This window comes from Tachyglossus aculeatus, chromosome 6, assembly GCF_015852505.1.
Source record: "Tachyglossus aculeatus isolate mTacAcu1 chromosome 6, mTacAcu1.pri, whole genome shotgun sequence".
NCBI classification, from domain to species: Eukaryota; Metazoa; Chordata; class Mammalia; order Monotremata; family Tachyglossidae; genus Tachyglossus; species Tachyglossus aculeatus.
In genome coordinates, this window is record NC_052071.1 from 36,399,284 (window position 1) to 36,410,385 (window position 11,102).

An 11,102-nucleotide genomic window follows, 5' to 3' on the forward strand; every position below is an offset into this window, starting at 1 on the left:
CTTTGGGCAAGTCACTTCACTTCTCTGGGCCTCAGTTACCTCATCCGTAAAATGGGGATCAAGATTGTGAGCCCCACGAGGGACAACCTGATCACCTTGTTTCCCCCCCCAGAGCTTAGAACAGTGCTTTGCACATAGTAAGCACTTAACAAATACCATCATTATTATTTACTTGACTCAGGTCTCCGTTCCTTTCTATTCTCAATTAGTTAATCAGTGGTATTTAGTGAGCACCTATTGTGTGCAAAACACAGTACTGAGCACTTGAGAGAGTAGGAGATAGATGACACCCACTCCCTTGGGGAGCTAATCTCATGGCTTCATCTACCACTTCTGTCAGGTTGTATTTATTGAACATTTACAGCATGCAGAGCACTGTATTAAGAGCATGGGAGAGTATAACATGATAGAGTTGGTAGACATGATCCCTGCCCAAAGAGTGCTTACAGTCTATTGGGGGGAGGGGGAGACATATTAAAATTAATTAATCAATCAATCAATCGTATTGAGCGCTTACTGTGTGCAGAGCACTGTACTATGCGCTTGGGAAGTACAAGTTGGCAACATAGAGAGACAGTCCCTACCGAACAGTGGGCTCACAGTCTAAAAGGGGGAGACAGAGAACAAAACCAAACATACTAACAAAATAAAATAAATAGAATAGATATGTACAAGTAAAATAAATAAATAGAGTAATAAATATGTACAAACATATATACAGGTGTTGTGGGGAAGGGAAGGAGGTAAGATGGGATGGAGAGGAAAAGGCAGAGGAAAAGCTAGAGGAAAAGGCAGAATATAAGGATTGGCACGAGCCCCTTCTGGGGATGCCTCCCCCACAAGCCCTTAACCAGGGATTTGACTCCCTTATTTTTTTTTAATGGCATTTATTAAGCGTTTCCTATGTGCAAAGCACTGTTCTAAGCACTGGGGAGATTACAAGGAGATCAGGTTGCCCCACTGGGGGTTTACAGTCTTAATCCCCATTTTACAGATGAGGGAACGGAGGCCCAGAGAAGTTAAGTGACTTGCCCAAAGTCACACAGCTGACAACTGGCAGAGCTGGCATTCGAACCCACGACCCCTGACTCCAAAGCCCGTGCTCTTTCCACTGAGCCACGCTTATTAATTCGGGCGCTCAAATGACGTGTCAAAAAAGTAAACCGAGCACCACTGTTGCAGTGTAAAGATTTATTTTAAACTAAAAGAGGGGTTAGGCGCATATGTGCCCAAACACACACACACACACACACACACACACACACACACAGCACAACACCTGTAGTTACCAATCCAACTGGTTTGCCTCAAGTCATGGTGAAGATGATAGTTTCAAGGAGTCTGACTGCCCGCAGCTTGTCATTGTCCTGGTTTTCCCTAAGTCCTGGTGAAGATGGTCCCACGTTGGAGGAGTTTCAAGGAGCCAGACGGTCCGCAGCTCATCGTCGTCCCGGTTCAAGTAATAATAATAATAATGATGATGATATTGATGGCATTTATTAAGTGCTGACTATGTGCAAAGCACTGTTCTAAGCGCTGGGGAGGTTACAAGGTGATCAGGTTGTCCAACGGGGCACTCACAATCAATCAATCAATCATATTTATTGAGCGCTTACTGTGTGCAGAGCACTGTACTAAGCACTTGGGAAGTACAAGTTGGCAACATATAGAGACAGTCCCTACCCAACAGTGGGCTCACAGTCTAAAAGACTTAGTTTACTTGGTTTATGGGGTAAACCAGAGAGGAAGGCGACCTCTCCCCACCCCAGCCTTATCCCCTCGCCGGCAGTTTTTTTCCTGCCTAGCAGAGCAATTTAGCCCCTCCTTGAAACCTCAGCAAGATAATTCAGTTCCGCTCCTCAAAACTCCCCAGAGAGAAAATGCAGCTTCTCCTCTAAACCGTCCTTTGGCCTTGTTGCTCCCGAAGTCAAATAATGCAAGGTGGAGTCACTTTGGCCTTGTTGCTCCCCGGGTCAAATAATACAAAATGGAGTCACTCTCGCTCATCACATATACCTAAGTGCTATGGGGCTGAGGATGAGTAGCAAAGTGTTTGAGGGGTACAGATCCAAGTGATGCAGAAGGGAGGGTGAATATGAATGCGAGAGGAGGGATTATTTGGGGAAGACACCTCTTGGAGATGTGGTTTTAGGAGGGCTTCGAAAGTGGGGAGAGTGGTGGTGTGTTGGATAAGAAGGGGGAGCTGACTGAATGCCTTATAATCCATGGTGAGGAGCTTCTGTTGATGTGGAGATGGCCACCCCATCCCCCCTGCCCTACCTCCTTCCCCTCCCCACAGCACCTGTATATATGTTTGTACAGATTTATTACTCTATTTATTTTCCTTGTACATATTTACTATTCTATTTATTTTGTTAATAATGTGCATCTAGCTTTATTTCTGTTTATTCTGATGACTCGACACCTGTCCACATGTTTTGTTGTCTGTCTCCCCCTTCTAATAATAATAATGGCTTTTATTATTGCACATAGTAAGCTATGTGCAAAGTATTCATTCATTCATTCAATCGTATTTATTGAGCGCTTACTGTGTGCAGAGCACTGTACTAAGTGCTTGGGAAGTACAAGTTGGCAACATGGAGAGACGGTCCCTACCCAGCAGTGGGCTCACAGTCTAGAAGGGGGAGACAGACAACAAAACAAAACATATTAACAAAATAAAATAAATAGAATAAATATATACAAATTAAATAAATAGAGTAATAAATATGTACAAAGACATATACATATATACAGGTGCTGTGGGGAGGGGAAGGAGGTAAGGCGGGGGGATGGGGGGGAGAAAGTACTGTTCTAAGCGCTGGAGAGGTTACAAGGTGATCAGATTGTCCCACAGGGGGCTCACAGTCTTAATCTCCATTTTCCAGATGAGGTAACTGAGGCCCAGAGAAGTGAAGTGACTTGCCCAAAGTCACACAGCTGACAGTTGGCAGAGCCGGGATTCGAACCCATGACCTCTGACTCCAAAGCCCGGGCTCTTTCCACTGAGCCGCGCCGCTTCTAGACTGTGAGCCCGTTGTTGGGTAGGGACCGTCTCTATATGTTGCCAACTTGTACTTCCCAAGTGCTTAGTCCAGTGCTCTGCACACAGTAAGCACTCAATAAATACGATTGGATGAATGAATGAATGAATGGGCAACTATTAGAGGTTTTTGAGGAGTGGGGAGACTATGGACTGATCAAAAGTATGGCCTGGAGTGGGGAGGGACAGGAGCCAGAGAAGTCAGCAAGGAGGCCGATGCAGTACTCGAGGCAGGATATGAAAAGCGCTTGGATCAACGTGATAGCAATTCGGATGGAGAGGAAAGGGCAGATTCTTGAGATGTTGTGGAGGTAGAAATGATGGCTTTAATGCCAGGATCAATATGTGGGTTAGATGAGTGGGGGGACGATGCCGAGTTTATGGATTTGTGAGATCCATATTTAGATGGATGGCTTTTATTATTTATTATTTATTCATTTATTATTAGTAATATTTATTACTCTATTTATTTTACCTGTACATATCTATTCTATTTATTTTATTTTGTCAGTATGTTTGGTTTTGTTCTCTGTCTCCCCCTTTTAGACTGTGAGCCCACTGCTGGGTAGGGACTGTCTCTATATGTTGCCAACTTGTACTTCCCAAGCGCTTAGTACAGTGCTCTGCACACAGTAAGCCTTCAATAAATATGATTGATTGATTGATTGAGACAGGGAGGATAGTGATGTTATCCACAGTGATGAAAAGTTGTGGAGAAGAGAGGATTTTGGAGAGAAGATGGACCATCTGGGTCATGTTGAGCTTGAGGTATCAGCTCCTCCCCATCCCCCCCCCCCCACCTCCTTCCCCTCCCCACAGCACCTGTATATATGTTTGCACAGATTTATTACTCTATTCATTTTACTTGTACACATTTACTATTCTATTTATTTTGTTAATGATGTGCATTTAGCTTTAATTCTGTTTGTTCTGACGACTTGACACCTGTCCACATGTTTTGTTGTCTATCTCCCCCTTTTAGACTGTGAGCCCGTTGTTGGGTAGGGACCATCTCTATATGTTGCCAACTTGTACTTCCCAAGCTCTTAGTTCAGTGCTCTGCACACAGTGAGCGCTCAATAAGTACGATTGAATGAATGAATGAATATCTATGTAGAGGTGTCCTGGAAACAGGAGGTGATATGAGATTGAAGAGAAGGAAAGAGGTTGGGACTAAGGAGGTTGATTTGGAAGTCATTTGCATTTATGTCCAACAGACTATCACCCTTGTCACCTTCAAAGTTCTCCTAAATAGTAAATTAGTAGTTAACAGTAAATTTCCTCTGAGACCTTCAAAGCCCTCCAAAAACCACATCTCCAAGAGGTCTTCCCCAAATAAGCCCTCCTCTCGTATTCACCCTCCCTTCTGCGTCACTTGGATCTATAACCCTTAAACACTTATTTTTCACACCACCCTCAGCACTTTTGTACGTATCCTGTACTCTTCCAATTTCCCCATCTGTAATTAATTTTAATATCTGTCTCCCCCACTAGCCTGCAAGTTCCTTGTGGGCAGGACCTCTTTTAGACTGTGCTTTCCTGATGCTTAGTATAGTGCTCTGCATCCAGTAAGGGCTCAGTAGACCCCAGTGATTTATTGACTGATTGCTTCCAGCCCTGGAATCTGTAATGACCTCAGCTACCAAAGCCATCCATGCCATCCGCTGCATCTGAGAGACTGAAGTGTGGAACTGAGCTCTAATAGGGTGTAAAAATAATAATAATGGTATTTGTTAAGTGCTTACTATGTGCAAAGCACTGTTCTAAGCGCTGGGAGGATACCAGGTGATCAGGTTTTTGTCCCACGGGGGGCTCACAGTCTTAATCCCCATTTTACAGATGAGGTAACTGAGGCACAGAGAAGTGAAGTGACTTGCCCAAGGTCACACAGCTGACAACTGGCGGAGCCGGGGTTTGAACCCATGACCTCTGACTCCAAAGCCCGGGCTCTTTCCACTGAGCCACGCCGAGACTGCTTCCATCTCTTAGTGCCTCAATTTCTCCCGTCTTGAGTCTACTCCTCTGTTCATTCATTCATTCGTACTTACTGAGCGCTTACTGTGTGCAGAGCACTGTACTTAATGCTTGGAAAGTACAATACAGCAATAAAGAGAGACAATCCCTGCTCACAACAGGTTTACAGTCTAGGTTGGGTGGCCGGGGGGGAGACAGACATCAAAACAAGTAAACAGGTATAAATATAAATAAACAGAATTATAGATATATATGTAAGTGCTGTGGGATGGGGAGGGGGGGAAGCGCAAAGGGAGTGAGTTGAGGTGACGCGAAAGGGAGGGAGAGCTGAGGAAAAGCGGGCTTAGCCTGGGAAGACCTCTTGGAAGAGGTGCACTTCATCATCATCAATCGTATTTATTGAGCGCTTACTATGTGCAGAGCACTGTACTAAGCGCTTGGGAAGTACAAATTGGAAGAGGTGCACTTCAGTAGAGCTTTGACTGGAAGCTCCTTGCGGGTAGGGATCATGTTCACCAACCCTATTGTGCAGTATTATTCCAAGCTTTTAGTATAGTACTCTGCACCCAGTAAGCATTTTATAAATACCATTGATTGATGAACACCTCGCCCAACTGAGCCTGAAAAGTCCAGCTTGTTTTTCTCATGGTGTTTGTTAAGCACTTTTTATGCACCAGGCACTGTACTAAGGGCTAGGGTGGATACAAGTTAATCAGGTTAGACACAATCCATATCCCACACGGGGCTCACAGTCTTCAGCTCCATTTCGGATGAGGTAACTGAGGCACAGAGAAATGCCATCGTAATTATTAGTCGACTTGCCAAGTTCACACAGCTGGCCAGTGGCAGAGCTGGGATTAGAACTCGAGAAAGTCAGAAAACTTCCAGGCCTGTGCTCTATCCACTAGAGCAAAGAGTTAAAGGCATCATCATTCCCGTGCGAGCAGGCAATGGTTTGCTGAGGCCCAGAGCCAGGACGGCCCGTACCGGGTGGCCTTGCCCTTCCGAACCATCGGGGACAAGGAGGTGCTTGCCACCGAGAAAGGGGGTCACTGGCCGTACTTCAGCCTCCACTGAGGGATCTGGAGTCGGGTCACACACAGTAATAATAAATAAATAAACACGATTGAACGAATGGAAGCCGTTAGCTTTGAAAGCGGGCGGCAGATGTCGTTCCCTTCTGTGGTAGGAAGAGGTGGGGAGGAGCGGAAAGCAGTCATCCTCATCAATGGTGTTTATTGAGCCCATTTTTTCACTCAATCGTATTCATTCATTCATTCATTCAATCGTATTTATAATAATAATAATAATAATGGCATTTATTAAGCGCTTACTATGAGCAAAGCACTGTTCTAAGTGCTGGGGAGATTACAAGGGGATCATGTTGTCCCACGGGGGGCTCACGGTCTTAATCCCCATTTTACAGGTGAGGGAACTGAGGCACAGAGAAGTGAAGTGAGTTGCCCAAAGTCACACAGCTGACAAGTGGCGGAGCCGGAATTTGAACCTCTGACCGCTGATTCCAAAGCCCGGGCTCTTTCCACTGAGCCACGCTGCTTCCCCATTATTGAGCATTATTATTTTATTATTTATTTATTTATTATTTGTTAAGTAGATTAATTAATTTATTTATTATTAATTGTTTATTATTATTATTATTATTCCCCATTTATTGAGCGCTTACTGTGTGCAGAGCACTATACTAAGCGCTTGGACAGTACAATTCGGCAACAGATAGAGACAATCCCTATCCAACAACAGGCTCACAGTCTAGAAGGGGGAGATAGACAACAAAACCAAACAGGGTGGAGGTGGCTGAGGCGGCAGGTCCAGCAGGGCCGCTGGCTGGAGGAAGTGAAGCGGGCCCTGGCTCCCCCCGCCCAGCGGGGCACCCTGGCCGTCATGCGGGGCCTCTTGGCCTCCGGGGCTGGAGTGGCCCCCAGCCCTGCCGTGGAGAAGGCCCTCGCTGAGCTGCAGGAGCTGCTCACCATCGCGGAGCGCTGGGAGGAGAAGGCTCACATCTGCCTGGAGGCCAGGTCTGCGGGGCCCCGTTCTGGGCTAAGCCCGGGCGGTGGGGTTTCCCCTTGTTCTCCTCCCGGCCGGGGATGGTCCTTGCTTGTTGTGGAGATGGCAGGGTTGGAGGCCTACCTTCTGGGCTTCCCACCACATCTTAATATTGGAAAGGCAGTACGGGACAAGCTGGGCCTCGGTGGGAAAGGCAACGTGAGAGGCCTGGCCCGCAGCAAAGCTTGTCCCTGTTTTCCGGGGGACCCAGTCCGGGGCCAGAGAGCAGAATGAAGAGGGACGCTTTCCCACCCCCACCCGCAAGGACTCACCTCCCTGTCCTTCCCCATGCTCACCGGCCCTGCAGGCAGAAGCACCCCCCGGCCACGTTGGAAGCCATCATCAGGGAGGCTGAGAACATCCCCGTCCACCTGCCCAACATCCTTGCCCTCAAAGAGGCACTGGCCAAGGCCCGGGCTTGGATCGCCGATGTGGAGGAGATCCAGGTGAGTGATGGCCTCCCCAAGTCCATCCTCCCTCCTCCAGGCGATGCCTCAAGGAGCCCCCTTTTCCTCTTTCCCCCTCATCCTTACTTCCTCCGAACCCCTGCAGAACGGAGATCACTACCCATGCCTGGATGACTTGGAGGGACTAGTGGCCGTGGGCCGAGATCTGCCCGTGGGATTGGAAGAGTTGCGGCAGCTGGAGCTGCAGGTCCTGACGGCCCACTCGTGGCGGGAAAAGGCCTCCAAGACCTTCCTGAAGAAGAACTCGTGCTACACCCTGCTTGAGGTGAGGCGCCGGTGGACGCACACGCTTCTCCTTCCGGGGGGCGACTCCCAGGAATTCCCGGTTTCAGGAATGGGGGGACGGGAAGAGGGCTCTGAGACTGCGACCTTCTAAGGTGCCCGGCCCCGCCTCTTCGCGTCCCCAGGTGCTGTGCCCCTGTGCGGATGCAGGCTCAGACAGCGTGAAACGCACCAAGTGGAAAAAGGAGAAGGAACTGGGACTGTACAAATCGGACACAGAGAGCCTGGGCCTTTCCGCACAAGACCTCAGGGACCCGGGCTCTGTGGTGAGAGGTGGCGGCGACCGGGGAGGGGAAATGGGGACGTGGGGGGATGGGGCCATCCCCGGTGAGCCAAGTGTTTCCGCGTCCCGGGCCCAGCCCCCACCCCAGGGTTGCCGCGGCCAGTCACTCCAGCCAGCGCCTTCTCTCCTCAGAGGGGGCCACCTGACGAGGACACAAGAGGGAACGTGGAACGCCTTGGGGCCTCCCCGTCCCGGGGGTCCGGCTCCGGAGCGGGACTCGGGTGGTGGGTTGCCCCTGATGCTACCCTCCTCACACAGATCCTGGCCTTCAAGGAGGGGGAGCAGAAAGAGAAGGAGGGCATCCTGCAGCTGCGCTGGACCAATGCAGCCAAGCCGTGTCCGCGTCTGTCCACGTCGGCGGCCTCCTGTGTGTGCGGGCAGCCGACGGGTGAGGCCACGCTGCAGTGCGACCTGTGCCGGGACTGGTTCCACGGGGGCTGCGTGGCCCCCCCCGCCTGGGCACCCAGTGCCCCTCCCTGGCCTGGTGGGACCGGGATGCCAAGTTCCTGTGCCCGCTATGCATGCGGTCACGCCGTCCCTGCCAGGAGACTATCCTGGCCTTGCTGGTGGCCCTGCAGAAACTGTAGGAATTGAGAGGTTCTGGGACTGTGATCATCCAGTTTCTGCTCTCTGCTCAGCGGCCCGTTCTCAACTCTTGAAGATGATCTCGCTTCCCCTCAGCCTCCTCCTCTTCCTCCCTGCACAGGTAAGTATCCCTGTCCCCTCCAATCCCTTTTCCATCCCCTTCCCGGGCATGTTTGATTCTTCAACTCCCACAGTTCCTAGCCCGATCTTTCCACTTCAGCTACTGGGGCTTCAGTGCCTTTGCTTCCATAAGTGGTGGTTCCTGTGCGATGAGTCCTCCCCCCACACGCTTACCTGTTAGTGGGGCTCCACTTGAAAACAGTCTGCTGCTCTGGCCCTCCCTTAACTCCAGCCCAGTGGGCTTCACTAACTTTCTCTCCTTGGCCTCATCCCCAGAGCCTGCCCGGAATTCTGTGAGGGACGGGGGCAAGGTTGGACTCAGGGAAGATTTCTCACATGCCCGATTGTGGTGGTTATGGGATAGACTGGTTGGCTGTCTTAGGTAGCCCATTGGGCTCAAGAACAGGGGCCAAAAGGAGGAGGAGCAGAAGCTGTGAAGGCCAGAGGCTTTGTCCCCACCCTAGTAGGCCTACTTCAAGTGATGATTTAACAGACTGGGCTTAAAGGGCCTGGATCCAGCCCTCTTGAGAGGGGACCAGAAGTTCAGGTTAGGAAAGGATAGATTCCTAAATGACGGCATTGGTCCCCAGAACCGAGTGATGGGATGGGAGCCCAGGGCCCACAGTTCCTCAGAAGCCCCAAGCCTGTGCCTGCTGCTCTGGACACTCAGCTGGTCAGAAGTTGGAGTTGAGACTGCCTGCACTTAGGGAAGACCTCCTCACTGCCCTCAGGCAGGCCTGGTATCTGTTCTGGATTGGGCAGGCATTTACAGAGCAGTGCGGCTAGTGGAAAGAGCGTGAGCCCGAAAGTCCAAAAGACTTGGATTCTTATCCTGGTTTTGCCACTTGCTTGCCGTATAGCCTTGGGCAAGTTACTAAACTGCTGGTCCTCCGTTTCCTTATCTGTAAAATGAGAAAACCTGGGAGAACTGAGCGTAGCAGAAGGGACCCTCCCCTAGGAGACAGACTGAGGATGAGCTAATGAAAGAGGTGCCCAATAATGGGGTGGGAGGCAGGAAGGCATTCCCTCCATTCCCCTTCCTCCCCCTCCCACTGTCCCAACACGAGAGGTTAACTTGGGCGGCTAGCGGCACTGAGAGGAAGGAGCACGTGAGCATGTGCAGACACACACACGCACGCACGTGTTGAGGGTCAGTGGGGAGGAATAGCTGAGTTGTGGGGAACAAGCCACTTTGAAGTTGGAGTTAGTTCCCCATTCAGTTTTCCTCTTCCTGGCATCAGGGAATGGTGGGGCAGGGGAGAGGGGAATGGCAGGTGCCATGTGGCAGTGAAGATGAGAATCATGATATGCTTCTCTCCCAACCCACCTTCTCCCTCTGTCTCCCCCCTCACTCACAGCTGATATGACTTGGATCTCTCAATGGCTTCTACAAGTTCAAGATGTGATTACCCACCTGTCCAACCATCCCCCTGCTCTCCGCCCCCGGCCACCATCTCTGTAGGAGGGTGGCCGGGGCCAGGGGAGGGGGGGAAGTTCCAACTCGTTCAAGGTATTCAAGTTAGAGGGGTGGGTACCTCTTTTTGATTTTTGTGTGGGTGAGGGGAGGAACAAGGAGGCTGCAATGAGAGGAATCTCATCTCTGAAACTGCCTTTGCAATTTATTTTTGTTGAGCCAGCTCCATTTTTCCCTAACAGGGTCACTGGGGGAAAGGCCTAATGCTGAATCCTTATTTATCTTTATCAGGCCTTACCTCAGGCCTCCTCCTCTCTCCTCCCAAGCCCCTCGTACACAGACCCACCATCTAGTAAAAAAAAAAAAAGCCAGGAAAACGCCTATGACTAAGTTTACCAACCATTCCCCACAGCGATTCCTCTCACGTGCCCGTGACCACCACGGTAGCTCCAGGCGGGGTACATCATTCCTGATGTCCAAGCAGCCGGTAGGTGGGTCGTGCTTAACGGTGCCAGGCGCGCTAGTCTGTGCATCCCTCGGGGTCTGGGGGCTGTCCTGGACACAATTTTGGTGCACTGACTGGTGGGGGACCACATAGCGTCAAAGGACTCAGGAAAATTCCCTTCCTTTCCCTTGTGCCACTCTTAATTGGACAGAGCTACTTGGAGCCAGCTACGATGGTGGCACAGGAGCGGTACAGGAACATAGTAACAGTGGTATTTAAGTGGTTATTATGTACCAAACACTTTAGTCGATCATTTATTGAGCACTTACTGTGTGCAGAGCACTGTACTAAGCACTCAGAAGAGTACAATACATATTCCCTGCCAACAATGAGCTTACACTCTAGGTGGGGAGACAGACAATTAT

General features: G+C 50.0%; 1 protein-coding gene across 1 annotated transcript; it reads left to right on the plus strand.

The window, feature by feature from the left end:
• The first annotated feature begins 6,151 nt into the window (after nucleotides 1–6,151).
• On the plus strand, nucleotides 6,152–8,700 carry LOC119929551 (lysine-specific demethylase 5C-like). Its single transcript, XM_038747723.1, has 7 exons — nucleotides 6,152–6,202; nucleotides 6,854–7,053; nucleotides 7,389–7,527; nucleotides 7,634–7,813; nucleotides 7,956–8,096; nucleotides 8,372–8,572; nucleotides 8,659–8,700. Exons 1-7 carry the CDS (start codon nucleotides 6,152–6,154, stop codon nucleotides 8,698–8,700), a joined length of 954 nt encoding a protein of 317 aa, XP_038603651.1.
• Nucleotides 8,701–11,102: the final 2,402 nt, after the last annotated feature.

Bases quoted from the DNA above. Each gene is read 5' to 3' on its own strand.
- LOC119929551 (XM_038747723.1), top strand. From the start codon at position 6,152: ATGGAAGCCGTTAGCTTTGAAAGCGGGCGGCAGATGTCGTTCCCTTCT. The intron at 7,814-7,955 runs GTGAGGCGCCGG...TCGCGTCCCCAG, and splicing joins CGTGCTACACCCTGCTTGAG to GTGCTGTGCCCCTGTGCGGA. The intron at 8,097-8,371 runs GTGAGAGGTGGC...CTCCTCACACAG, and splicing joins TCAGGGACCCGGGCTCTGTG to ATCCTGGCCTTCAAGGAGGG.